The following is a 24,116-nucleotide window of genomic DNA, read 5'->3' on the forward strand; positions in this document are numbered from 1 at the left end:
AATCTCCCCTACATGAGGGAAGTACAGCCTCTTTTTGTATGTTTTAATAATATTTTTTTTCTTTAAAGCATCAGTGTATATCCTTATCTAATTTCTATATTGAAAAATTGGTCTATTAAAAGCTGATTAGTAAGACCTCTTGTAAGTTAGAGAAACAATCTTTTTTTATATAAATTGCAACTTATTTGCCTGTTAATTTTGTCGCTAGTGTTTTTGTCATGCAGAAATATTTGTTTTTAATGCAGTCAAATTTTTCAATGTTTTATGTCTTCTGAGTTTTACGTCATAGTTAGACGCCTGCCTTACTTTCAGGTTATAAAATAATTCTTCCATGGTTTCTAGTACTATAGTACGTTGTTTAAAAAAACTGGGAAGGCTAGTCCCCTTCATTGTTTTTCTTTTTCAGATTTTTCTTGGCCATTCTTGTTTTTCATTTTCATTATAAAATTTCAAATCAGCTTATCCAGTTTCTGAAAAAAATCCTGTTGTTATTTTTACTGCAATCATGATAAATTTATAGCTCAACTTCAGGAGAAATGACATCTTTATAATGCTGAATTGTACCATCAAAAACGCAGTCTGTCTTTCCATTTGTTCAACGTTTCTTTGTATCTCAGAAGTCTACTTAAGTTTTCTGTCTGTGGTTCGTATTCATTTGTTATTAAATTTCTTTCCAGGGACTTGTGTTTTTGTACGTATTTTTTTCTTGCTGTGGTAAAAGGAGTCTTTTAAAAATATAAATGCTGCAGATTTCAGTATATTTATCTTGTTCCCTGCCACCTAAATAAGTTCTCTTATTACTTGTGGTTTTTCAGTTAATTTTCTTGCCACCTGCAGAGCATTTTACCTCTTGCCTTCCAATTGTTAAAACTTTAATTTCTTTTTAGTTTCTATTACTAAGAAGTCTTACCACCAACAAATATGAATTGTTTGAAAGCAAATGTTTTTTGAACTTTCATTTAGTATTTCTGAAAAAATAAAATCTGATATAGATTTAATGTCTGATATAGATTTAATGTCATTTTATTTGTTTTTCCCCAGACACAATTCTCCCTAAAACCTTAATTTTATCAACATGGTTTGTTAACTATTTAGGCACTTAATAACCCTGTGCTAGTAAAGAATGACCCATCTTAGCCTTGAGGGTGAAGAGAGGCATATAAAGTGTAGCTCACCCATAGTGGGTGGCTGACCAATTTACCACAAAGTGCTTCATTAGCTAGGATGGGGCTGTGTCTTTTGGCCACAGATTGTGGTTTCTTCCCCACTTCTGCTTTTCCTTTCCTTATCAGCAAGGTCACTCAAATTTGCAGGAAGTAATTTGAAAAACTAATTGTATATTTAGATTATCCTGTTGGAATTCATCCGAGCAAACAATGCAGTGACATGCATGGGCACCTGTGTGGGAGGCTAGAACTTGATTTACTAGAGGGAAAAATCCAAGCCTTTCAGATTTTAAATACACAGGGGACTCAAAATACAATATTACATTGAACATCAGAAGAAAAAGATCTACTTGCATGTTATCTTCTGCAGTAATTTTTTCACTGCCCTTAAAAGCTCATACCTACTTAGTAACAAACCTTCTTGATATTCAGCCATTGCTCTAAAAGGGCATGTTACACCTCGTGTGATCAACAGAGGAAGAAGAAACAATTGGTTTAGTCAAAAAGAGGTATTTAGAAAATGCACTTTGGCCCTATAGCCACACTTCTCATGTTTTCAAGCTTTTTGCTCTTGGCCCGGCTCTTCCATGATAAATATGATCATTTCTATCTTGAAACAAACACTTGCTTGTGTAGGAAACAGAAATGGAGCCCTCAAGGTTATTTCTATCTGCCTAAATCCATCCAAGAAAGGCTGGTCAATAAGCTGTTTTGTCTTCACTTGAAAAGTTAGAAAGGTCTACATTTAAGCAATGAAAAGATGAGGACTGGATTGAGAGTTAGATGGTGACCCTAGGACACATGGTATGGGATCCCCCACACACACTTTGGTGTGTGCCAAGGAGGTAATTTGCCAGGCAAAATAAAACCAATGTAGCCTTGACTGTTTGTTTTGGGTTATAGAAATAAATGTGGATGCTGTTTGAGTTTGAATGCCAGCAATTCCACAATCTTAACCCATCTCTGTATCGCTTTTCTCAGCTATAAAACAGGGATGAAAACAATACCTACAGCACAGAGGCTTTGTGAGGTCCAAATAAATTAATACACGTCAAGAGCTTAGAAAAGTACCTGATAAATATCACAAGCTCAGTAAGTGCTTGCTGTTATCATCATCAATATCAAGCTTCTGTGGAGTTGCAGTTGTCATCCCATTTATAGGAAGAGGAGAATTGATCCAACTCGTGTTAAGTTACAACCTGAAAAATTCCATTCTCTTTCAATTCCTTCTGCAGGCACAGTTACAAAGAGTGTTCTTTAAAAAACCCTTCTCAAACGCAAATACTACATAATCTCACTTATATGGGAAATCGAACATAGTCAATCTCATAGAAGCAGAGAATAGAATGGTGGTTGTACCAGTTTAGATGATAATGTGCAGTCACTATCATAGGTCAGAGCCTAAGGGACTCTCGTTTAAGTGATTCTTGTTTAAGTGATTCAGGGGTACGGTGTTCTTAGGAGGAAAGGAATGAGAAAGAAAAGGGTAAAGAAAGATAAGGATAAGTGAGGAGGGGGTCTCAGCCGGAGACTTGCTTTAGCCTGACCCCAAGGTGTGCTCTGGGGCACTTGTACCCCTATATCTGTCAGTCACTGGTCACATCCCGGGGGCAGGGGTGGCGGGGAGAGGTAAGTCTCCCTGGCTAATTGGTTTCTGTTTGACCAAGGGCAGTTCTTCAGAGAAGGTGGCATCTGTGAGTGGCTTTCAGCCAATACATACAACAGCGGGGAGTCAGGCTACTACATCTGGTAAAGCAGGTCTGAGCAGGGCACTGACTGCATCACTCACAATCCCCCTAACCTTCATTCACATGAACAAATCTATAAAACATAGAGCATTAAGAAAAATGTGCAATATGATTTATGCACATTAAAATACATATCACACAGGAACATTGCAAAACCAATATGGATATTTATGTATTAAAAAATACATACCAAGAAAAAATAAATCAAGTTGTGAATTAGAATTAAAATATGGTTAGTCTGCTCAAAGGTGCTTGGCTTCTATTTTCCCCATGATTTATTTGCCATGTATGAAACGGGTGTCTCTAATACTGATTAGTGAGAGAAGGGACAGACAAAATGACTGTGGTGTGAGGCCTGGCCGTGCACTAAATAGCTGAGCCCTGGGTGGCCTGAGTCTCCTTCAAGGGTATGAACTAGTTATTGGCAGAGCAGGGACCACAGTCTACCTGCAAAATAAGGATGATGGTAATACCGTACACTGGGCTGTGGGAGTTACCATATGAAAGCATTTTGTAAGGTATACACAAAAGGTTAAGGGATTTACTCATTTTTTTAATGTACTATATTTCCCGTGGGCCTTCATCTCTTGTTTGGGTTGGTTGTGCATTAAGTTCCTGGTATATGTCCACAAATGCCTCTTTATCCCCTGCAACTGAAACCATTTAGTTTGTCTTGGTATCATAAGGAGTAAGTTAGCTCTGACAGTAATGGCAAATTCTGGAATATTGGTTTTCCCAGATATCAAGGAAATTTGACCTGTTTTATAGGGACTGCTTCAATAAATGTAATTAGAAAAAAATAAAATAGTCTCATAGAAGCAGAAACTAGAATGGTGGTAGCCAGGGGCTGGGGGGAGGGGGACATGAGAAGTTGAGAGTCAAAGGGTATAAAGTTAAAAAAAAAAAATCCTTCTCTCCTTAAACAATTTCCACTCAAACTATTAAAATATTGTAGTTTATTTTCCTGGGTTCAGTTATGTTTCATTGAGACATTTTTATGATCTCTGACATGACCCAGAATTTAAAAAATATCATAGAAAAATGCAATGGGTACTCACCTCTGCAAATAATTCTCTCCTATTTCAACTGCTTAAAGCACAAAGTATTTCTTTTAGAAAAGAATGTCACAAGGATAGTCAACTATCTTCTTCCTCCTACTCATTTACAACCTACTCAAGTACTTTTTTAGCACATGCTAGATCAGTATTTTCAAGCTTCATTTGCAACCCATTAGAAATAAATTACTTTTTAAAAAAAGTAAAATAGAATAGGAACTATTAGAGTGAGTCATATGTAGTAAGGGAAAATCTTGTTTTTTGAGACTTCTATTTCTGTTCCATATACATATGAGGTCAGACAATTAAGTTCATGAACTCATCCTGGAAAAAGTGCTACATACCTCATTCCTGAATATCATTACAGTCACCTTTGAAGTACTCCCCTTGGGAAGCTATGCACCAATGCCAGCACCTAGTCCACCCTTCAAAGAAATTTTGGAACTCTTTTTCTGGAATGGCCATCAGAGCTGTCATCATAGTACCTTTGATGTCCTGAATGTCATCAAAAGGTCTTCCTTTCAATATTTCCTTTATTTTCGGGTAAAGAAATAAGTCTTTGGGGGCCAGATCAGGTGAGCAGGGAGGGTGTTCCAATACAGTGATTTGTTTACTGGCTAAAAACTCCCTCACAGACAGTGTCGTGTGAGCTGGTGCATTGTTGTGATGCAAAAGCCATGAACTGTTGGTGACAAGTTCAGGTCGTCTAACTTTTTCACGCAGCCTTTTCAGCACTTCCAAATAGTAAACTTGGTTAACTGTTTGTCCAGTTAGTACAAATTCATAATGAACAATCCCTCTGATAACAAAAAAGGTTAACAACAGTGTTGCAACAAGTTTGGGAACTTAATTGTCAGACCTTGTAAGCATGTGTGAAGGGATGTATATATTGGGGTTCTGACGTAATAAATTTCTTACTGTGGGTTCCAACCAGGAGTTTGAAAAACACTGTACTAGAAAGTTAGCACAATGCCTTGTACTACTTAAATTATTTCTCATGGATTTTGCACAGAAGTCTCATTCATTTAAACATATTTATAATTTTAAAAAGAATGGTAATACAAAATAAACTCAAGTCATCCTTCAGTACATCTCAGCATCCTGACATTGGCAATGATCATTAATTGCATTTTTCCTTAGCCTTCTCAATGGCCCAAACGTGAGCCATGTACCATGGCAATGCAACCACTGCTTCATCATTATAGCTTTATCTATGAATATAAGATGCCTCCTGTATGCCAGGTCCTGCTCTAGTTGATGGAGATGAATAAGACCCTGAAAGGAGTTCACTGAGTGGTCTTCTTAAGAAGGACCTGTTTTCTGTTCTCATTGAGAAGAAAGGTGTGGTGGCCCCTTGGCATTGCACATCTAGGTTTGTTTCTCATGGAGAAATCTAGAGCTTTAAAAACTAACAATGTCTGGTTGCAATAAAAAAAGCAAAAGTTAACAATTTCTACTTTGTAACAAATTGCTGGAATAGAAAAAATACACACAAACTATAAAACCACTCAGTAACAATCCATATATTTTACTTTTGCTAGTTCTAGTGTTGTCTAGGACTACTTTATCTTTATTGTTTGTTCAGTTTTCTCCTTATTTAGCCTGGTTTGTAATCCTCTGTCTGTTGTATGTTGCAAATAATCCTTCTTTGTTTATCCCTGGTTCTCCGTAGACTGTAAGCTCCCTGCAGGCAGGGGCTTTACCCACTATCTGCTTTGTGCTTCCCCCAATACCTAGAAGAGTAACAGACATGCACCAAGTACCCAGTCACTTTTTTTGATAGATAAGAAAAAAGTATGGAAGCTTTTACCTTGGAGGAACTGATAGCCTGGGGCACAATGAGTCTGCATGTGCATTCTGAGTGTAGTTGGAAGAATTCAAACTATAAACACACAGGAAGGACCCTGGAACCAGAAGATACACAGACGGTATCATTTTCCTATATTGTGCCCATGTTTCCAGGGGATCCAGTAAGGAAACCATTTTACAGTAAGGAAAGTCATTTTACAAAAGTGGTAAGTAGACAGAATAAAGCACTCAGATCTAGAAAATAGGGCTATGGGTGACTTAGAGACAAAAAGGATAAGCACACCATCTGAGGTCAAGTTAGGTCCTCTCTTTTTCACTTTCTCTCTAAAACCTCAAATTCACAATTAAAATTATACTACCATTATACGATTGGTACTAAAATAATTGAAGGTTACTTATTGTACATGCTTGATATTTTCAACCCAGCCTTGCAAACAAGTTTTTAAAATCTGGTACACTATTTCACAGGCAGATAAAATTGACAGTAGGTTGCCTTCAATTTCTTTTATTTTCCTTTGGTTGTTTAATCCTTCTAACATAATTCTGAAAGGTGGCCTCAGAGTGAGGTACTTCAATTACACAAATGTTTGGTACAACTTACAACTACCCCCCTGGTAACCACGGGCCCCAACATTTTAATGAAAGAATATACTTGTTGGCAATTCAACAGGAAGCCTAGGCATGCTCTCTAGGACTGGATGTGCCTATGTGCACAGAGCTCTCTGATTCATCTGACCCTGCCTTAAGGCCCTAAATGTTTGCTGTCTGCTCTATATTCCCTAGCAGTGAGCAGAGAATAGCTAGAGTTTCAGGTAAACCCAGATAAACTTGAATGAAACTGAACAAGCTCAAGAGATAATGTTTATGGCGTTTTTCACACAAGAAGAGGCCCACAAAGAAAGGCAATTTCCACCTTTCCAGAGAAAGCAGTATCAGGGTAAGTTGTCTCTTATAGGTCTGCACAGGTTATCCCAACATGGTCCCCAACCTCAGGGGTAAGAATTGGTCCCTCAGTGCCTACCACTGTTCTTTGCAAAGAGCTGGATCTCTTCCAGGATTCCAGCTGGATCTCTTCCAGCTTCTCTTCAGGACAGTTGGATACACATAGGGCAGTGGAAATAAGCCTCCCATCCTTGACTTCCAGACTGCAGGAATTCATAAAGAACACATGTCTAGGAGACAAAGGAAACAGCAGGAGAATGTCTTAGAGCATGTCTTCTAGTTGGGGTTAATTGTAGCACTTAAAAAATATCCACATGTTATCAAATGTGGGAATAACTATGCAAGCTTTTATAATCAAATGCCTCAGCATTATTCAATATGTATTATATCTGCTGGGGGCCATCTAGAAAGTATGTAGCTTGGGAACCACACTCAAATGTTAACAAAACGTTGCTTTTCCAGATTCAGCCTTTCCTGGGGGATAATACTAGGGAGTTATCTGAGGAAGTCACTAAGGATGGGAAGGGACTGACTGAATTGCCACAGACTGCTAGATCAGGGCAGTGAATAGACTGTTCAATGAAACCCACAGAAAGCATATTTGCACCTGAGAGTGTTCAACTATATTTCAGAGACTAGCTGAACCTGGGGAAATGAAAAAGGAAAAAGGAGGCCAAGGCTATCTCTCCCTCTACCTCCCAATTTAAGAGCCAGGACACTCATGAGAACCCTTCTGCTGCAGCTGCTCAGGCACTGGGCAAGTGAGGCATGAAAACAAAACTGGTGTGTCATTAACGGGTCATGTATGGGGCTAGCAGAGGCAGCTCCCAGACCCATGCCCAGTACCTGTCCAGGTTACTGGGATCAGAGGAATGTCAGAGGAAGAGCCCTATAAAGTGGCCCTCCAGGGGAGGGGTCAGCAGGAGGGGTCCCAGAAGCTTTTTTCCCTTCACCTTCAGAGGGATGGGAGAAAGGGAGGTGGTACGACAATAGATGAGAGGACAGATATCCTTGGTATATGATAAACATATATTTTACTAAAAGGTTTTTAATTGTGGTAAAATACATATAATTTACCATCTTAATCATTTTAAGTGTTACTAAGTACTTTCATATTATTGTGCAGCCATCACCACCACCCACTCACAGAACCCTTTTCATCTTGCAAAACTGAAACTCCATACCCATTAAACAATAACTCCCCACTGTATCCCCACCTCAGCTCCTGGCAACTACCCTTCTCCTTTCTGTCTCTATGAATGTGACTACTCTAGGGACCTCATGTAAGCGGGATTACAAAATATTTTTCTTTTTGCAACTGGCTTATTCCACTTAGCCTAATATCCTCCAGGTTCACCCATGTTGTAGCAAGTGTCAGAATCTCCATTCTTTTCAAGGCTGAATAATACCTCATAATATGTATACACCACATTTTGTTTATCCATGCATATGTTGATAGACACTTGGGTTGCTTCTATTTTTTCGCTATTGAGGTTAATGAATTAGAGACTTTTCAGAGTAGGATGATTATGTCTCAGCGCTGCATTGGGAATACGATGTGACACAGGAGCATGGGTGCATCTGGCAGTCCCTTCCTCCTCCAGTTCTCTGCAAGTGACATCACAAGTGCAGGGGAAGTGCCCCAGGTAATCTACACCCAGAATACAAAGCACCCTCCCTCTACCCCACCTCCGGAGCAACACTCTGGGGTAGAAGAGTCCTGGTCCGAGATTCATACTTGGTGACGCCAAACTTAACACTTGGGACCTATTCAGACCCTCAAGATTTCTCTCCTAGGAGCTGCTTTTGGTCATCAAGTCACAAAAATTATTATAAGCAGTCAGTCTCCATTTAGAAAATCATGGCCAGGGATTTCTCTCCCCTCAGGGGACTCTTATCTCTTCCCTTCCGTTCCTGTGTTGGAGTTGGAGGGGGAAAATGCGATCCCACAGCGCCATGGTTGAGAGCGGAGACTGGGTGAGGGTGAGACATAGTCCCCAGCATTCCCAGTCAGGATCGAGGTATTTCCACGTAGACACAATACTACGGGAGGGTGTACACTTGGTAACATACAATTAGTAACACGATTCCGATACTTTATGATAATAAGAGTAACAACTAACACTTAGTAAGCCTTAGCTCATGGTGTATCTCAGTGGAGGCTTAAAACAATCAGCAGAGACTTAAAACAACCTTGTGAGGTGGGTATAATGAGCCATGCTTAAAAGGATGAAAACTCCCCTCACAAAGAGTAAGTACTTTGCCCAAGGTTAAACAGCTGAAAAGTAGCAGAGGCTGAATTTGATTTTAGGACTGGCTGATTCTAAAACCTGTGTCCTTATTACCACACATATGCCTCTCTTTTTATGAGATGGACTCACAGAATTTTGAATGGGAAAACAGTTTCTAGGCTCGGATGACTTAATTTACACAAAGTTTGAAATACGATATAGTGCCTCTATAGATTGGGGATTTACTTGAACACTTACTTTTTTGGGGTCATGTCCTGCCCTTAAAGAGGAGCCCCTTCTACTGGGTAGTTCTTCTTGCCACACACGTTGCCAAAGCTGTCATAGCCAAAGAGAAGTCTTCCTGTAGCTCCAGCTACCACCAAGTAACCTGTGATGAACATCTGGCAAAATCCAGGTGGCACATGAGAGCCTGGCCAAAGGGCTGTGAACCTGTGCCCCATCCCCAAATGCTGACATAAAATGGAACTGGGTAGAAAATGAACTCCCTAGCATCATTGCACTTCTCTCCTTCAGCAATACTGTCAGTTAGGACACCGCTGCTACTCTAACACTTATTTTAACAGGTTAGGTAGGAGAATATTCTAAAATGTTGACACAGCTTCTGGTCCATCTTTTCATCTCTTCTCAAGAGTCTGTCATTTTTTTCTTCTTGGCCTAAGTTCACCAGGACAGCTCAATTTTCTTTCTTGAGGTTCTTGTTTTATCTAAGTACACCAGCGCTATGCTGCTTCTTTCCATCCATCCATTCTCCCTTCCCTTCCCTCCTCCCTTCTTTCTTCTCTCCCTGAATTTCTTTCCTTTCCTCCCTTTCTCCTCCTCCTTCCACCTCCCCTTCTCTCTTCCTTTTTCTTTTAGTCTTAATAGAAAACTCTGACCCCCAAGTGTTGAGACAATATGGTTGATATGTACCAAAATACTGTGTGTAGTGAGTGTGAAGATGGTGTTTTGAAATATGCTTAACATACACAAAATAAAGAACCTCAATTGTTCTGAGGGAGAAGAACATCTTACAATTTATTAGTTACTTTTATCCAATTTCATAATGAGCTTGGAATATTTGAAATTTCAGCTCAAAATTTCAGTTCCATTATATGCTTGACAGTCCTTCTATCAAGATTGAGTATGTATTTTCCTCTAAAACAAACTTAGTGTTGTAAGTTTCCCAATATATGATGCATAGCATACCATTTAATACTCTCGGTATCAATAGTGTTATTCCAGGAGAGAGACTATAGTACACCATTTAATGTAGTATTGATATCATATGTTCCAAAGGTACATTGTTCCAAAGTCAAATATGTTTCAAATATTCTGCATTCATTATTAATTTAAAATCAAAATAACAGTCTTCAAGTGTGCAGTGTGTGTCAGAGACTCTTACTGGGAGACAGAAAGATGAACAAAAGAGAGTTCCTGTCCTCAAAGAACCCAGCTTAGGAGACAAGCAGGATGTTTAAGCTGCAGATGTCCTGGAAGGAAGCTCCCAGTCCCCCAGCATCTCCTCATGTAGACTCCAGGAGGAGAGAGAGTCACCTTTGTTGGTAGACAGATCCCTCACCCCTTATTCCCAGGCTGTGGGTGTAACTGAGTGCTCACGCAGCCTCAGCAGTCTTCTCCTGCTCTTCCAACTTGGACTGTGGGTATCTTGACTGGGTTGGGACGTAGGGGGAAGAAAGGGATCCTGTGCCTCTGCCCAGCTCACCATAGATTTAATAATGAAGTGATGTTTTCCATTTATCAGTATTCTTTATATTAATATCTCCCTTGGGAAACTCATAGGGAGCAGCGGAAGGTTTTATGGGGGCAGAGGGAGAGGATTTGGATAATCCTGAGTCCCTACCATACTACTACTACTTTAACCATCAAAACTCTGTTTTAATTTCTTTCTTTTTTTAAATTAAAGTTTATTGGGGTGACAATTGTTAGTAAAGTTACATAGATTTCAGGTGAACAATTTTGCATTACATCATCTATAAATCCCATTGTGTCAGTTCTCCTTCCATCACCATATATTTGATCCCCTTTGCCCTCATCTATCACTCCCCATCCCCCTTACCCTCTGGTAACCACTAAACTATTGTCTGTGTCTATGAGTTTTTATTTTTCATTTGTTTGTCTTGTTCTTTTGTTGTTTTTGGTTTATATACCACATATCAATGAAATCATATGGTTCTCTGCTTTTTCTGTCTGACCTATTTCGCTAGCATTATAATCTCCAGATCCATGCATGTTGTCACAAATGGTCCTATTTCGTCTTTTCTTACCACTGAATAGTATTCCATTGTGTATATATACCACAACTTCTTTATCCATTCATCTATCGAAGGACATTTTGGTTGTTTCCATGTCTTCGCCACCGTAAATAAAGCTGCAATGAACATTGGAGCACACGTGTCTTTATGTATAAATGTTTTCAGATTTTTTGGGTAGATACCCAGGAGAAGGATTGCTGGGTCATATGGCAATTCTATTCATAATTTTTTGAGGAACCTCCACACTGCCTTCCATAGCGGCTGCACCAGTCTGCATTCCCACCAACAGTGTATAAGGGTTCCTTTTTCTCCACAGCCTCTCCAACACTTGTTACTATTTGTCTTGTTGATGATAGCCATTCTGACTGGGATGAGGTGATATCTCACTGTGGTTTTTATTTGCATTTCTCTGATAATTAGTGATGTTGAGCATTTTTTCATATGTCTATTTGCCATTTGTATGTCTTCTTTGGAGAAATGTATCTTCAGGTCCTCTGCCCATTTTTCAATTGGGTTGTTTGTGTTTTTGTTGTTGAGTTGCATGAGTTCCTTGTATGTTCTGGATATTAGCCCCTTATCGGAGGCACTATTTGCAAAAATCTTCTTCCATTCAGTTGGTTGCCTCTTTATTTTGTTGATAGTTTCTTTTGCTGTGCAGAAACTTTTAAGTTTCATATAGTTCCATTCATTTATTTTAGCTTTTACTTCCCTTGCCTTTGGAGTCAAATTCATAAAATGCTCTTTGAACCCAAGGTCCATAAGTTTAGTACCTATGTTTTCTTTAATGCTGTTTATTGTTTTAGATATTATGCTTAAGTCTTTGATCCATTTTGAATTAATTTTGGTGCATGGTGACTGATAGCAGTCCAGTTTCATTTTTTTGCGCGTGGCTTTCCAATTCTGCCAGCACCATTTATTGAAGAGGCTTTCTTTTCTCCATTGTATGTTTTTAGTTTCTTTGTCAAAAATTACCTGTGCATATTTATGTGGTTTTAATTTCAAACACACAATCACAATTCAATATGATAGATGATTCAGTAGGTGTGTGTACCAGGTACGGTGTGGTTGCTAAGGAGTTCACCACCAATGGTGATATCAGAAAATGGCACTTTGAAAGACAAGTAGGAAAGCGTGAGGTGGGAGAGGACACTGGAGAGGTAAGTAGAGGTAGAGATGGTATAGACTTTAAGAAATTCTGTCCTACATGTCTTATGAAAATATTTTAAAAGCTGGTGCTCTATCTGCAACAGAATGTCCCTGTTTATAATTCTGGACCCTCTCCCCAAACCTCCGTTGTCCAGCTCTCACTGCAGGGCAGCACCACCAATAATAATCCTGTCCAGCACATCACCAAGGTCAGGACGTCACAAGACTAGAAAGACTGCACAGCAGAAGCACAAGAAAACACTATCTTGTTCTGTTTTAAATGTCTGTGGCTTAAAAATGTTCCCGAAGATACCAAAAGCCAGTCAACTAAGGACTCTCATTATTCAAATTTAATGTAGTAAAGAGAACACGGGTATATTGAAGCCTTCAGGTTTATTTTGCAAATGGCATATAATTTTAGAGCAGTTTCTAGTTCTGTGCCACCTCACAGATGGTTCATAACTGTTCAGGCTATGATGCCCCCAGACAGCTGTTGGCCTGAGAGTTCGGCAATGATATACTAGGTTTGAAGTACTAGGGGCTAGTGAAGACCTTTAAATAACATAACAGCTCGAGGTCAAAGCTGCCAGGCACAGGCAGAACAGCTGCTCCGTGCATTTATACAATGGCAGACCCAGATAGAAACATCAGCCTTCTGTGGGGAGTTAAGGAAGAGCTGCTGTAGGTGCACAATTTTTCTCCACTCCAAGGGCCATGATATAGACAACTGAACATATGGTTACACCTTTCAGGCCCAACATTTCACTGTGCCTGTAACCATGTCTGTCCATACGAAATTGGTTGGGAAAGTCAACAAGTGAATAAATGCTTTCCTAAAGAAAGAGGAACAAATATGGTATTTTAGGGTCTATTCCAATTTTAACCTTTTCAACAAAGGAAATTACTCTCTGGTAGCTATTATCAGGTTTTATAAATTAATCATTCACCAGACAGTAAATGCATGCCTCAATCTGAAATGGATGATTTCATGAACATGGTCTTGGAAAAAGCTGAGTGAAGCTTTTCCTGCTGTTACCTACAACTGTAAAATAAGTATCAAAGCCTCAAGATTCAGCTTCTGAGAGACTCTCCCAGGACTAAAATAGCACAACCTGATGAGGTCTACCAGCAATCATACATACCTGGAAATTAGAAGGAAAAACGGGGAAAAAATCGTTACCTATCTAACTAGAGGGTTTATACCAAAGGCCTGTTTCCCTTTGGCTGCTAAACACAACCAAGTGTGTGTGTGTTCTGCTTAGCTAAATTAAGAGTGATTTATTTCTACCATGTTTTCCTGAAAATAAGACCTAGCCGGACCATCAGCTCTAATGCATTTTGGAGCAAAAATTAATATAAGACCTGGTATTATATTATATCAGACCCGGTATTTATATTATATTATACTATATTATATTAATTATACTATATTATATTAGTTATATTATGTTTATTTTATTATATTATATTATATTGGACCTCGTATTACATTATAGTAAAATAAGACCAAGTCTTATATTAATTTTTGCTCCAAAAGATGCATTAGAGCTGATGGTCTGGCTAGGTCTTATTTTCGGGGAAACACGATAGGCTCATCCTGGATTTTCCTGTTAGAAAAACAGCAAACATTTGAGGAACATTTTAATTTGGGGGGCTGAGATGGTAAAAGAACTTCCAAACGGTGAGCTCAGATAAGAGACCACACACTGGCCTATTAAACAATTCCCATTGCAAAGGGCGATTCTTATTTCCTAATGGGGCCTTCTGTTAGAAGGAGGCCAGCAGCGACAAGACAGCCTTTCCAACTGAGCGAGCCTAGGATGTTGAGACCTGAATTTCCCCAGGACTGATCTTTATTTTGTTATCATGGCAGGTGTCTCTCATTGTAGCACCAACTTTCACTGGGTACACCCAGAAGCCCTGGCTTCCACAAGATAGGCCCTGGGCATGTGATTTACATTTGGGGCACAGTTATTTGGGGACACACAACTCTGATGTCTTTCCCATCAGGCACCCTCACTTACCAAACCCGTCCAAAAAAAAGAACAAGAACAACCACGTTGTATCTGCGCATTTCCTATAAATCTGCGGTCTCCACTGTCGTTGCCTGGGGGTTCTCTCTGCAAAAAGTTTCCAGAAAAAGAGGCGAGACAGTTGAAGAAAAGGGGATAAAGCACCAAACGGGTCCCAACCTGGAAACGGAACCCAAACTGACTTGAAGACTGCTCAAAGTAACTTTTTTTGTTTGTTTGCATTGTACTATGGCCACCTCGAACTTTGAACTTTCGTAGCGCTTGGAAACACCTCGTGCGGAACGGATGTGAAGTCCGCAGTCGCCAAGTCCCTACCTGGCAGTGCACCTGGAGGCGACCCCTACGGTCGTGCCCCAGCACCGCAGTGGGATTCCAGGTCCCCCACCAGGGGTGCCCAGGGCTCGGAGCGCCGGGCTTTATCAGCGCGGATCGGGAACGGCAGAAGTGTCCAGGTGGGGCAGGTGCGTGTAGGAGGAGCCTGAACCCACTTCTCCCGGTAACCTATCCCTGGGTCCCTTCCCCCGGGGCGGACACTCACCAGGTGCTTGGCGCCGAGGCAACGCATCCTGTGCCTCCTGCAGGGACTGGGGGTCAACACTGCGCCAGCGACCACCCACCTCCACTCCCAACCCTAGCCCCAGCGACAGGAAGGGACACAGCGCCCCCTGGCGGCCGCCTCCGAGTGCCCTCAACTCCGCGGTGTTCCGGAGAGGCCCCGCCTGCCCTGTACTCCAGACACCTCTTCGACGTAAGCACTGGGGTCCCCGGGCGGGTCCCCCACGGCCATGAGCAGAAAGTGGGAATTCTCAGCCAATCCATACCAAGGGGTGAGGACAGATGTGGTGTTGTATGATCCACAGCGAACAGGTGAGTAGTGCTCACCATTTTGTTGTATTGCGTTATAAGCATTATTAAATAATCCACACGGCATAAACTCTGGTTATCCCTAATCTGCAGGTGAGGGAAACTGAGGCACAGGACAGCAGTGATGTCACTCGCGGAAGAGACACAGCCAGCAAACTGTAAGGCAAGGAGTTGAACCCAGACACTCCAGGAGACGCTCTCAAGGTGGGTCTCTGCAAACACCACTGTGACTCTCATGCTGCTGCTGTTTCTACCAGGACAGTGGACTCTGATGGCTCCCACAGTCTGCCCTGGAGAAACACAAGTCCCTGGAGAAACCGCAGGTGCTAGGCAGTACAAGAATAGAAACCCAGGGGGTCCTAAAGACGTCCTTCATCTGTGAGAATGGGAGTGTGGAGAGAAGAGATGCTGAGGGAGGTGGAATAAAAGAATTTGAGGTTCTGAGATTCTGCCTCTGTCCCACTTTGCATTGGGACAATCATTGCCTGACTCTTCACAGTTGAAATGTTAGTAAAATTAAAACAGCTGCATACTGATCCTCCATCCCATTGACTCTCCTCCAACCCCACTGACTCTCCTTCCCGCTCCCCTCAAGCACACACACGACCAAACCTGCTGGGTGACTGTTTGCTTCCATACTGCTTCTCCCCTGATGGTAGAAACCTGGCCAGAGCAATATTTATCAGGGTAACTGAGATGACAGGGAACATGAATTCACATGCCAAATGCATAACTAGACATCAGAGGAATACAACTACTATAAAAAGACCACAATTGGACAACATCTACCATCTGAAACTGAGTTATTAGAGCTTATGGACCAAGGTTTTAAATAAGCATGTAAATATAGTTAAGAAGATGAGGGGTGACAATAGCAATCTGAATTAGGAAAAATATTATGAAACTAAAACAAACAGAAAGATTAGGCATGAAAAATAGAATAATTGGAATGGATATTCATTGATGCTATTTATTAATAACATGGGTTAAATAGTAGAATAGATGAAGCTGAAGAGGAATTCGTAATTGGAAGAGGAGTTTCCCCTCTCCAGAGACAGCAGGAAAAGATTTTTTAAAATAAAATAAGGCAGCTTATTTTTAAATTTTCTAATTAATATCAAGGCTAGAACTAGAATACAAAAGGAATGATATACAAATGGAGAGGAGGAAATATTTGACATATACTGGAAATAAATTTTAAGGTTGAAAGAACCTTAAGATGGAAAGGGCAAGTCTCAAGCCATATATTACATATATATGTATATAAAACAAATAATAAAGGTAATATACGTTCCTTCATGTATACATATTTGTTTTATATACGTATTATATATATATATATATATATATATATATATATATATAAAATACCTTTATTATTTGTTTTAGAAATTTCCTAAAAATCCATTTACTGGAGCAGTAGACCAACTACCCAACTAGCTCTCATCAAGAGAACAGCTCTTCATCAGAACTTAGATCACTCTTCTAGATTATTACATGACTGTACCCTTCAAGGCTCTCTTCAAACCCTCCCTGACTGCATCCACCAATCCTCAACTATTATATGAAAAACTTACCTAATCTAATCAGCCTCACTGCATTGAAAGACCCATCTTGTACCAGACCCTAAAAAAAAACTATAAATATCCTATCTTGAAACACATCAAATATGTTAATATTCATACATTCACACTAATACTAAGTAAAAATGAAGCCTCATTGATTTCCTTGAGAAGATTCTAGAGGGCAGACTCATTATTTCCAAAACTGGTAAATAAAGGGAAAGAATCAAGCACATCCTGCCTCTTCTATACAAACCATACTTCAGATAATCCCATAACTGATGAAAGAGGTTTCTCTTTATAGAAGTATTCTGGCTTATAAGAGTGGAAGGAAAGATAGAATTTAGCATATCACAGTTTTCCAAACATCACAAAAAGGGACCATCAGACATCAGTGTCCTCACAGTGAAGACTACATTGTGAAGAGGTCATGCCAGAAAAGTCCACCTGAATCTGACTACCAAATCATAATACAGAGAATAGAGGAACAAGTGAAATGACACCACTGGGATGCCACCAGTAAGACCAAGAGTGGGAAAGTCTTTAAATACATCAACATCAACAATAACAATAACAGCAAAAAGATTATAAGAAAAAAAGACAGAGAGTAAACCTATAAATTAAAAGAGACTTGGGAGATAGTTTAACTAATTACAATGTATGGACATTGTTTAGATCCAGATTAAATCAACTGTAAAAATAAGAAGAGGAGGATTAGGAAATGTGAATCCTGATTGGATATTTATTGATTTTAAGTACTAATTTCTACTAAGGAATTTGGGGATCTGATGATGACATCAAGGTTAAATTTTAAAAGGAGAGTCCTTATCTTTTAGATTTACGTACTGAAACTTTTACAAAATGATAGGTTGTCTGGGATTTGCTTTTAAAAATCCAGGGCAAAGGGAAGTGGGTGGAGGTGTTAGGGAAATTGACTATCAATTGATAATTGCTAAAGTTGGGGGAAGTGTACATGGAGGTTAATTAAATTGTTTTCTCTACTTTCGTATGCATGAATACAAGGACAGTATAGCCACCAGGCTCCCTTCCTAAATGTAATCCTTGGAACATTCAGTTTGGTTAAAAATAATTTTTTATTACAAAAGGTTACATACATTAAATTACATCATTTATGTTATATATTCTTTTGTATATATCAAATATTACCTAATAAAGTTGTATGTAGCATATATATGTTACATGTAAAATAGATCTAAGTTACAAGGCATACCCTGAAGCCACCTCCCAATTTAAGAACTGGAGCATTACCATAACGTTCCTCCTGAACACCACCCCTTGCCAAACCTTCAATTTCACAGGTAACCTTGGTTCTGAATTTTGTTTATCAACTCCTTGCTGAAACACACTTATCTCACAATATTTTATTCCTTAAATGACATAATTTTTTGCTTTTTAGGGAATGTTATTAAAAATGGTGGTATATGGTACGAAGCTTGTCTGGAACTTTTTTCACTCATTGTTTTTTCATGCTTGGTTTGAAAATTGAGATTAGTCCCTCATAGACTTAACCAATTTAACCACAGACTTTCTAACTGGAATATGGAAGCACAGAGCAATCAGATTCTAGAGTTCTCAAATTCTTTTGAAGATAGATGCTTGCACTGCTAGGCGCTGACTGCAGAGTCTAATTTGTTGGTTTTCCTTTGTCCATTTCCATTCAGTCTGATTGTAATGTTATTTGTGTAGTAATCAAATCTCTTATCCCCTAGGTTTCTACTTTGCGCAGGGCAAAGCCCTCCTGCGAATGACCGCAAGACATTTCCTACTTCACTTCACCAAATTTTGTACCCATATAATTGAATTTTGAGAATTCTTTATGTAGTCTGGATATGTCCTTTGTCAGTTATGTGATTGGCAAATAATTTCTCCCAGTCCACCTTAGCCCCAACCATCATCACTATCCCTCTGCTTCCACACTTGCCTTTCTGTAATCTCTCCCCCACATAGACAAAACAATCCATTTAAACACAAATCAGGCAAAAAATAAATAAACATAAGTCAGGTCATTATCTCTCTGTTCAAATTCCCCAGACCCCCATGGCTCCCTCAATTCTCACATTAAATTCCAAATCCTTGACATGAATTACAAAATCATGTGTCTGGCCACATCCCAGAGTTTCTCTAAGGCTTTGCAAGGGTCATCTTAAATAGAGCTGTCTCATTGTGCTGGGGGCCATGTTTTAAAAGAGAGTTATCACAAAGAAATATGTATTTGTCATATCAAAGAAATGTTTCTGAAGGCATACGTTTTTGAAATATGTATTTCATCATTGAAGCCCTTAGTAAAATAAAAAATATATCAACCATGTTCTCTATACTCAGGGCTCTTTTCAGACTACAATCTCCCAGGAAATAGTGCTTGAAGTCCTCCTTTGCCCTCAATGCGCAAATCAAACATCCCCTCTTTTATGAAGCCTTCTCTGTCTACTGCCCTCTTAATCCACCCTCAGTCCCAAAACCCCACAGACAAAATAGTTCTCTCTTATGTTTTTTTAGCTGTATGTTCACACATAATGATTGAATGGAAATCTGTGAAACTCATGTCTGCCTTACATTACTATTGGGGGGGGCACAAGTCTATTAATTCATTTTTAAAATATGCATATAGGCTGTATCTAATCAATTCAAAGGCTCACTTTTTTCATATTTTAAAGACTGAAATTTGGATATCTTTAGTGATATAATTAGAAAGCATAACTTCTCAGCATTTTTTTCTTTCTTGGTACCATGTAAAATAATGGTACCTTGAAACTGAAACTGATAGGTCGGCCGGTAAAGGAACACACATGGTGAGGTAAGTTAAGAAAGTTTTTATTGTAAGAGAGAAAAGTATATGGGACTAAGCGAAGACCACTATAGTCCGGGCTGCACGCCTAAAGGAAACTTGCAGCCCCAAAGGAGGAGGTAAGGAGGGTTTTATAGGGGTTATGCTGACAGGGTAGCATTGTTTGAACAGAAAATGTTGACTACCTGCAAGCCAGTAGCTGTTTTGTGGCGTTTTCTGTTGTCGCAAGTTTGGCTCTGTCTGCAGAGGCAGCCCAACAGACATTTTGTTGTTTTCTTGCAGTCATGGATCTGTCTGCAAGTCAAGGTCTCTGAGAGCTAACATTCAGAGACCTAAAATTAAGTCAAGGTCTCTAACATTCAGAGACCTACCATTCCAGCCTTGTTTGTTATTATAAAGGAGAGGGGCCATCGTGTCTCTCTTCTGTAGCTGCTTCAGATTGAACGGGGGCGGCGAGGGGAGATGGACATTGTGAAAAGGGCTGGTAATGTTGTAGGAGAAGCATTTTATGGACAGCTCCATTTGCAAACACCTGGAGTCTGCTATACAGGAACTGGGTGAAAAGGCGGAGGAGGCAGGGACCAAAGGCTAGGACCAAAAACGAATGATTAGAGGCCCTACGAGGGGAAGAAGACATGGGCGCCAGTTATCCATAAACCAGGAACTCCACTGGTTTTTGTGGCCGTCTGTTTTTCTGGGCCTGGGCAAGGTCCTGTGACAGGGCCTCAAAGTGGTGAAAGGAGACTCCAAGCCCTGCTGTTCCTGTCGCTACCCCCGCAGAGATGCCCAGTGACACTAGGAGTGGAATAAGGGAGACGGCCCTTTTTGGTGCATGAGAGTGTATATGGGGACAGGTAGAGACTGATTATTGGAGGCGATCTGAATATCTGGAGAAAGTAAAACTAGGGTGCAGGTATCTGTCCAGTTGGTGGGGAGGCAGGTGTATGTGGAAGATGATGAGGGTCTGTCGTGCGGGGTGGCCTGCGGGGTCTCTGGTCCTGCTCCCCACATAAGAACACAGGACATGGTGAGGCCAAAAAGGACCACCCATGGAGCCATAGATAGGGGAGTCAAACCAATATATTCTCGCTGGCGGCTGGGCTGGAGGAACAGGAAGCAGGAGCCACACTGTTCGCAACCTGCTGTCCAGTTCTCTGCAACCCGCACTCCTCTGTGTTAACTGCAATCCGTGCTTGCCAGCCCAGCCACCATCTTCTTGCTAGCCCCTATTTCCTGCTAGCGTAGCCATGGCAGTTATATTAGTGGCCAATGGCTCACTGGTTACAGCTGATGGCCAACTAGCCACAGCTGATGGCCATCCAATCACAATTGATGGCCATTTACTACCTGAGCCAGCACCTTTCTATGTGAGGCCGAGAGCCTGGAAACTACTTTCTGGGGTTCTGTCCCCACAGGGTCCAGAGGAGATAAGGGGTAATGGTAGGGAAAGTGTTACCCTTGGGTGGCTTATGTCTCCTCTGGTGTTGAGAAGACAGGTGATGGAATCATCTAAAAGGAGCTCTAAAATGGACCTGTGGAGGTTAAGGGGAAAGGTGGAGATAATCGAGAGGATTTGGAGGGGTAGCAAAGGAGCTAGGAGTGAGGTTGGGGGTGTTTGGTTTGTGCAGTGAGGACAGGGGCAGGGGCAGGGATCACCATTCATGAGTTTCTTGGTTTTTCCTGTGAAGTTGAAGCCAGGTGGGGCTCAGGACTGAGCTGTGATATCATGGAGCCTGGGCGGTCCTGTGCAGTGGCAGGACAGGCGGTTCAGCCATTTTTTCAGCCTAGAGAAGTGAAACCAGGACGGGTGACCCAGCAGCTTGGCTGCAGTGGGGGTGGTGAGAAGTACCCGGAAGGGCCCTTTCCCATTGTCATAAGTCTGAAGGGTTGAGGTCTTTGAGAAGGACTCAGTCTCTTGGGGCTTGGGAGAGACAGAAAGAGAGGAAGTGTCTTGGAGTCGGGGAAGAATGCGGTCTGCATGTTTCCTAAGGATCTGCTGAATGAGACTAAGGGCTGGGAGGTAGTCTCCCATTGGTAAGCTATTAGGAGGGGGCTTGACTAGTAGGAAAGGTCTGCCATACATGAGCTCGAAAGAACTGAGGAAGGTGGGGGCCCAAGGGGTGGTATGGATTTAATAAGGGAGATATGGTCAACCGTGGTGACCCTGTGGGTGGGAGTGAGTTGGACTCCCAAGTAGACAACCAAGAAGGTAGAGAGTTGTTTCTTGTGTGGGGATACCTGGTAGCCCTTGTTACTGAGGAAGTTGAGAAGGGAAGCAGTGTAGTGGAGAGAGAGTGAGTGAGATGGACTGCATAAAAGGAGATCATCCACATACTGTAGGGGTATGTTGGGAGCGAGGTTCAGAGAGGCTAGGTCAGCTATTAGGGCCTGGCTGAAAAAGGGGGGGTGTCCTTGAACTCTTGGGAAGGACTGTCATTTTTGAGGTCTAGGACATTGAAGTAAGTGGTATGGGGGGAGAGGAGAAATGTGAGAAAGAAGCATATAAGAGTTGGTTTGGAAACAAGGATGGATCGCACAGCTTGATCTTGACAAGACAGTGGTGTGTAGCCATAGAAGGGGTGGAGATGTCCCAAACAACAGGATCGACGAAGGATGGAGGTAAGGGGATCTGTATCTGAGTGTCGGAGGGGGAAAGCACAAGGAGAAGGGTGGGTTCAGGATCAGGCGGACGAAATTGAAAGGAGACGCTGAATTTGGAGAGTGGGACACCTGGGGAGTACTAGAAATGACTGGTAAAAACCGAGTTATGAAGTGAGCAAGTTAGGGCTGTGGTAGTTAGAGATTGCGAGATCAGGCCGTCAGTCCTGTCAATGAAGATATGGGAGGGATGAGTTCGCCCTGAAAATTTGGGCAGGACAGAGTAGGTGGCCCCTGTGTCTATTAAGGAGGAGATTGGCTTACTTGCCATTTGAAGAGTTACCCTGGGCTCCGCTGTTGTGATGCAGAAGGGAGCCGGGGGCCCTGGGCTCTGTCAGTCCTCTGTGGCTAAGCCAAGAAGACTAGGAAGGTTGAGGTCGGATCCTCCTGAGGAATGGGGAATGGTGGAACGACTAGGCCTCCAAAATCCGGGCAGCCTTGTGTATGGACTGAACTACCTTAGGGGCGTTTAGCTGGAAGTTAAAGTTCTGATCCAGGGGCTGAAGGTGGTTACAGAGTAGCTCTCAGGGGTGGGCTGGAAGCCTTGCACAAGAGCCATCTGTAGCTTAATAGACTTGATTCTGGAAGAGATAAACTTGACAAAAAGGTCCAAATGGGAGTAGCCTGAAGATAATGAGAAGAGGAAAGAGTAAAGGTGAGAGAAGAGACTGTAACTAGGGTCCCTAAGAGTGAGAAGGGCATGGGGGGGGGGGAGGGTGTAAGTAAAGAGGAAAACTGGAGCTCTTAAGATAAAGGTATTAAGAGCAGCTCCAGGAGTTTGGGGTTAGTTATTAGTAGTTATCAGTCCTGGAAGAGGGACTTGTTTGTTCAAAGAGAAGCTTAAGGTCTTCAGTTGGCTAATAGGAAAAGAAGCAATCATCTTTTTTCTAGGGGAGTCCTCTGGAGACTTTAATAAAACAGGTTTGATTTGAAGGGAAAGGGAACCCAGCTGCTGACTCTCTGCAGCCTGATAGTAGTTCGGGTGTTTGGGAGAACTGCAGAGTCCATTTTGTTTAGGAATTAACTGAGCTGTTAGAGACCCCTCCCCCTCTAGGCTTTTAACAGTACTTGGTCCCCCTGTTACAACTTCACAACTTTAAGGGGCTGTAATGTGTAGTCGGCCTGGGGGAGGTGCCAGTTCTTATATTTTAAGTGCCTGTTGTCCTTTTCCCAAGTTAATAATATAGAAAATAACAGAAGTGAGGTCAGAATCCAAAGCGATGCGCAGCAATTAAAGCCAGGGCTTAGAGGGTCCCTGAGAAAATTTTTTCTAGAGTTCTTTTTAAGTGTGATTTGTTTATTTTATATTTTTTCTGAAGCATAGGCCAATGGTAAAGAATAGGCTGAGTAAAATGAGCCCAAATTTAGGGCTTTTATCTTTACAACCAAGTAGGTTTTAAAAGAAATAAATAGGTGCCGAGTGAGCAGTCAAGAAAGAATAAATGGCTTCTGTATTAATCAGGAAATTAACAGACTTACGTGCCATGTCAAGCTCCCACAGTTCCACCCCTGTGATGAGAAGAGCTTGGGAACCACTGGAAACTTCAGGCCCAACAGTGATCACAGCCATTTGTGGTGAGGGAGTTGGTTCCTGCTCCCTTCAGAATAGGAGGCAATCCCTTCTCCAGTGCCCTTTTAGTTTGCACAGGGGGCACTGCTGGTTTGGAGTGCCCTTACTCCAGTGGTCTGGCATTTCCTCTTCTGGGGTTTCTGGGTACCCTGAGGTGGCTTCAGCCTGGGTTGTTTTTATAACTGTGGCCAAAAATCTGGCCTGTCTCTGGCCTTATCTGTAGTCTCACTGTTCCTTTATTACTTGTTTTTAC

At 41.3% G+C, this 24,116-nt stretch overlaps 1 protein-coding gene across 1 annotated transcript in view; it reads right to left on the reverse strand.

The window, feature by feature from the left end:
- Positions 1 to 14,968, reverse strand: part of SLC44A3 (solute carrier family 44 member 3) — a gene marked incomplete at its 3' end in the record, with an annotated part of 88,076 nt that extends 73,108 nt beyond the window's left edge. The window contains 6 exon segments of the mRNA XM_081026183.1: positions 5,780 to 5,873; positions 6,800 to 6,835; positions 6,838 to 6,950; positions 9,210 to 9,352; positions 14,395 to 14,490; positions 14,938 to 14,968. Coding sequence (XP_080882309.1) covers positions 5,780 to 5,873; positions 6,800 to 6,835; positions 6,838 to 6,950; positions 9,210 to 9,223 — 257 coding nt within the window. The 5' untranslated portion in view covers positions 9,224 to 9,352; positions 14,395 to 14,490; positions 14,938 to 14,968.
- Positions 14,969 to 24,116: the final 9,148 nt, after the last annotated feature.

The sequence above is a fragment of the Rhinolophus hipposideros genome (genome assembly GCF_964194185.1).
Source record: "Rhinolophus hipposideros genome assembly, chromosome: 19".
NCBI lineage: Eukaryota > Metazoa > Chordata > Mammalia > Chiroptera > Rhinolophidae > Rhinolophus > Rhinolophus hipposideros.